The following is a 5,384-nucleotide window of genomic DNA, read 5'->3' as shown; positions in this document are numbered from 1 at the left end:
TAGGTTTTTCATTTTGACCCGACGAGACCATACGACGCTTGCAGATCACAGCACGAACAGTTCACCAGCCACACTCCACGAAAGCAAGAAGTAGTACTCCTGACAAGTCTTGTTCGTTCCATAGAGATAATAACGGGGAACTCATCAGAGGAGAAGCAGTTGTTGAATGAAAGGGTTTAGCTGAATAATGCTATTTATAGACAAGATATTGGCGCACTGAGGTGTAAACACTCAACTAACTCACATACCGTATGTGACATATCTACACAAAAGGAATAGTGCAGAATGGAGGTGTTCTGAACCCTACCAGACACAACTATCACAAGTGCTAAATCATTCACAATGAGAAGGAGAGGTACGCAGGAACAGGTTGCGCTAGTTTACACGTCACAAATGGTACTGAGGTAGTGACAAAAATAGATGAAAAGTAGACGCCAAGTGAAAGCCAACAAATCATCACGAACGTCTAACGTCACATCTGAAGATTGCTAGCGGCACAAGACAAATACTTCACAAACCTCGATAATTGAAATTCAGCCAGCGGTATAATGAAAGGAAGGCTGCTGGGTGCGACATAAAACTGTGGGCTGCTGAGGCGACGTATCCATCCTGATCTTGACTGCAAGGTTGGCGTCTAACGCTAAAATCCGAGCAGCAGATCGAATCCTTCCTCTGGTCTGTGATAAACGTATTGGTTTATTCTAATAAATACTTTGTAGTAGTCTCCATCGAGGAGCGAGTGGAAAGGAACAACAAAACAAAGAACAGCACAATGGAATCAGCATGCTCAATGTGTAGTCATGCGTGCATGCCAAATACCAATGCATGACGTAAGCTAACGTAAACTGCGTACAATAAGACAGATGCACGCGGGTGGTTGCATATAGGATAGCGTACATAATAATACAACACGCCCTTCCGAGATCATAATGGGTGAACAAGCCAGACTATGATCTAAACATAATAACTATGAAGATACAAAAAAAAACATGAACAAGAGGCAAGGCAACAAGAACAGTCACAGTGTAGCACAGACTACAGAAGAAGAAAAACTAATCAAACATATGACTGTCCTTGGTGTGCAGAAATGTTCAAACGGTCAGGTTGACGGCGGTTACGGGTGCTGCGACGGGGTGCAACAACAGGCTCAGCAGGTGCGGGAACAGCAGGTTCAGACGCACTATCAGTAGAAACGCGATCAGGCAGCAATGGGACATAAGGCCGTAGGAAGCGACGATTTCGCCAAAACACACGACCACTACGTAGCTTGACGTAATAGTCTCGATGGGTACCAATGGCGACAACGATGCCTCGACCTGTCCACCGTTTGGTGCGCGGATCTTGCAGATCTACGTGCATGCCAATAGTGAGCTTAGACAACGTGCGCGGCTGAGACGAATCTGGATCCGGGACAGGTGGAGAATCAGAACTCTCTATACTGGCAGCACGCTGTTTCCACTCCGGGGCAAACGACGAGTGATGCGCCAGCACGAATGATGAGAGCGAACTACCGAATAGCAGCTGGGCAGGACTGGGTCCAGACGGATGTGGGGTATTACGCCATTCCAACAGACCACGCTGGAAGGCATCGGTGTCCAGGTCGCCATTACTAGTGGTTTTCGCAATCAGGTACTTCATGGACTTCACCGCGGACTCGGCATGGCCATTTGATTGCGGGAAGTGCGGGGTTGATGTGATGTGCTTCATCTGCCAACGGTCGCAGAACTCAGTGAAGCGTCGCGACGCATACTGGGGACCACCGTCGGTTGAGATTGCACTGGGAACGCCAACATCTGTAAACCAGCGACGAAGTTGACGAACCACGTCAGAAGATGTGGCTGTGCGGCCTATCTTTGCAACACACGGCCAACCGGTGAGTCGATCGACCAACACAAGGTATTCCCAACCTTGGCAATGGAAGAGGTCAGAGCTGACACTCTCGAACGGCATTGACGGTTGACGGTCACTCTGCAGCGGTTCTCTCGGCAAAGATGGCTGGAACTCACGACAGGGCTGACATGCACGGACAAGGCGGTCAAGCTCAGAGTTCAAACAAGGCCAGTACACTAGTTGACGCGCACGGCGCTTGGTGCGGTCAATTCCTTGGTGTGCAGCGTGTAGATCGTGCAGCACAGATGCACGTAGAGCAGCAGGTACTACGATGCGATTGCCCTTCAGTACGACGGCGGAGTCGACAGATAGGTGTTCGCGTCCATTCCAATAGGGCTGCAGATGCCGTGGAAGGTCGGAACAGGAGCGTGGGAAGCCGGTGAGTACCATCTGCAGGAGATCTTGATACTCAGAGTCCGAGGCGCACGCATCTTGGAGCTTCGCATAGCGTAATGCTGACATCGAACCAGAGTCATCAGCACGGAGGCACGCACGAATGGCAGAACCAGCTGGCAGGTCGTCTTCTCCAAGCAGGTCAGATGCTTGTGGGTCAGAGACGGGTGCTCGAGACAGAGCGTCGGCGGCATAATGCAGCTTTCCTTGTCTCCAGGAAGCATGAAATTGGTACGGCCGAAGCTTCAGCAAGAGACGCTGCAAACGAGGATTCTCGACCTGATCCAGGCTATACGTGTTGAAGATCGGAATCAGGGGCTGGTGGTCTACGATGAGGTCGAATCTGCTGCCGGCAAGGTACAGGTGGCACTTGCGTACAGCCCAGATCACAGCAAGACATTCAAGCTCAATCATAGCGTAGCGGCTCTCAGTGTCGGTGATAAAGCGGCTACCACACTGGACGAGGCGCCAGCCAGGCGGGTGCAGTTGGAACAGTGCATAGCCGAGACCTTTCGTGCGGGATGCATCTGTTTCCAGACGTGTTTCCAGACCAGGTTGGTAATACGCCAGAATGGGGGGTTCGACCAGAGCATTCTTCACACGGTTGAACGCATCGGTGTGTGGCGTTTCCCACTGGAAAACAGCAGACGTCTTCAGCAGACCACGAAGCGGTGTCGCCAGCTCGGCGATAGCAGGTGTAAACTCAGCAAGCTGATTTACGAGGCCCATGAACGATCGGAGGTCGGTCCGATTCGTCGGGGTGGAGAAGTCGCGGATAGCGGAGAGCTTAGCGTCATCGACAGTCCAACCGTCAGCATTCAGGATGTAGCCGCAGAACTCGATCTCGGTAGCAGCGAACACAAACTTCTTCGCGCTAAGGGTTACGCCGTGCTCGCGCGCACACAACAATACGCGCCGGACGCGTGCCACATGGTCACCAAGGTCATCATCATAGACGAGACAGTCGTCGACGACCTTTTTGAAATTGGTGATGTTGTCGAATGCCGTGCTCATACGGCGGTTATACTCGTCTCCGGCCGAGATGAGGCCCTGCGGATTGCGCAAGTACTGATACCGGCCCCATGGAGTGATAAACGTTGTCAATGGCCGCGCTGCTTCGCTGAGTGGCACTTGCCAGTAGCCATGGCGAGCATCGAGCTTCGTAAAGAAGCGACCGCTGACACTGGTGACGACATCACGAGGTGGCTGTGTCGAATGCGTGGGACGTTGGATCTGATCGTTCAGCTTCTTGAAGTCCACCCTTAGACGCTTCTCAGTGGTGCCCTTCTTGTCGACTATAACAATAGGGTGGCACCAGTCGCGGGGTTCAGAGACAGGCTCAATGATGCCATCCTTCACCATGTTGTCAAGCTGTTCCTTAATCTGGTCCCGAAACGCATAGGGCACTGGTCTAGCATGATGAACACAGGAAGGTGTAGCGTCTGGTTCGAGCTGAATGTCCATTGACGGACCAGACATGGGCTTCAGACTGTCAGAGTCGAACACGTCAGAAAACTCCTCCAGCAGCTCAGTGCGAATCTGGTCGGCGGTGGGCTCAGGTGCTGGTTTGCGCTCAACTCGGCAAACAGAAGGCCAGTTGGGCGGCAGCAATCCGAGCGCACACAGGGATGTCCGGGAGAGCAAGGCATCCGACAGCTCGGAGTACACGTGTATGGTGGTGCGGTGAGTCTTGGAGCCTAGCCCAAGACTGGAACTGATCTGGCCAACGGATACGAGAGGCTGACCGTTCACACCGGTGACAACGTCTGGGTCCTCCGCCAGGTTTTCTGGGAATCCACCCAGAAGGTCAAGATGACGAAGACCAATGGCGTCGACATCACTGCCGGTGTCCGGTATCCAGTTAATGGCTGCACCTGTCTCCTCCGTGTTGAGCGTAGTCGTCACAGACACGGTGCCTTGTTGCCCGGATGATGCTTGCTGGAGCTTCAGCTGGCCGATCTTGGAACCACGTGGCTGCTTGGATTTCTTCGGGCACATTTTTTCAAAATGTCCAGTGGCTTTGCAGCCGTTACAAGTTTTGCCAGCAGCGGGGCAGGCAGACTTGGTATGCGTAGAGCGGCCACACTGGGGACATTTCTTGGGTGATGAATAAGCAGACTGGGGTGCTGCCTTCGAGGTGGCGTCCGGCGCCGGCTTGTCACCAAAGCGTTTCTGACGCTGGTACTGTGACCTACGGGCGGCGTTGATCGATGCTGACGGCAGAATACCATCCCCAGTTTGCTTTGCTGCTTCCTCAGCACGGCAAATCTTTGTGGCGTTAGCTAGTGTCAGGGATTGTTCGGCTAACAATTTGTGCCGAGTGTCGTCATCGTGCACACCCACAACAATCCGGTCACGGAGGATCTCCTCGTGTGCTTGCACCAGCATCTTGGGGCAACTGCTGCACATGCGGGCAGAGCATGCGGAACAGACTTGCAAGTCGGCGAAGTCGCAGGCAGCAAAGGACTCCTTTAAGCCGGTGTAAAAAGCATCAAAGGTTTCACCACGTTGCTGGCGTCGGTTATAGAAGTCTATCCGATCCAGCAACGGGTTACGTTGCCGACGGATTATTTTTTGACAGCACAGATTATGTCCGAGACATCGGCATTAGTGGCCACGGCGATGATCCCCTCGCGCAGATAACGCCTTATGTCTTCATCTAGTGCCTGGCGTAGAGCACTCACTCGTGTGAGTCGGTCCTGAACGGACAGTTTTTGGCATCTCGCGTAATCCTCCCAAGCCTCCTCCCATGCGTTGAGGTCCGCGAGCGTGGCAGAGGAAAGCAGGATGGGCCGTTCCACCGAGATTTGTTTCGTCGTGGGCTGCGATGTGGATGTATTGGAGCTACTCAACAGGGCAGTCAGGCGTGCCTCGCGGTCCGCTGCGGCTGTCATCTGTGCCTGCATGAAGGTCAACAGAGCCTGAACATCAGGGCTGACAGGTAAGTTTGGCGTGGCTGCTGCGCCAGGGACAGCATCACTACCAGAGTCGGACATTACGAATCGAAACAAATTTACAGCACTCGCACGAGGGTCACACCACTGAAACAACGGGCCAGGATTGTCAGGTCACAACGGGTGATCTGACCTACCGCCTACAAT

General features: G+C 53.1%; 1 protein-coding gene across 1 annotated transcript; it reads right to left on the bottom strand.

Annotated features, from left to right (window-relative positions):
- Positions 1-1,056: 1,056 nt before the first annotated feature.
- On the bottom strand, positions 1,057-4,671 carry LOC135819988 (uncharacterized protein K02A2.6-like). The gene has a single exon (XM_065333288.1). The coding sequence runs from the start codon at positions 4,669-4,671 to the stop codon at positions 1,057-1,059; it is 3,615 nt and encodes a 1,204-aa protein (XP_065189360.1).
- Between the last annotated feature and the right edge of the window lie 713 nt (positions 4,672-5,384).

The sequence above is a fragment of the Sycon ciliatum genome, chromosome 6, assembly GCF_964019385.1.
Source record: "Sycon ciliatum chromosome 6, ocSycCili1.1, whole genome shotgun sequence".
Taxonomy (NCBI): Eukaryota; Metazoa; Porifera; class Calcarea; order Leucosolenida; family Sycettidae; genus Sycon; species Sycon ciliatum.
Note: the sequence above shows the minus strand (reverse complement) of the source record. Positions and strands in the feature narration are given on the sequence as shown.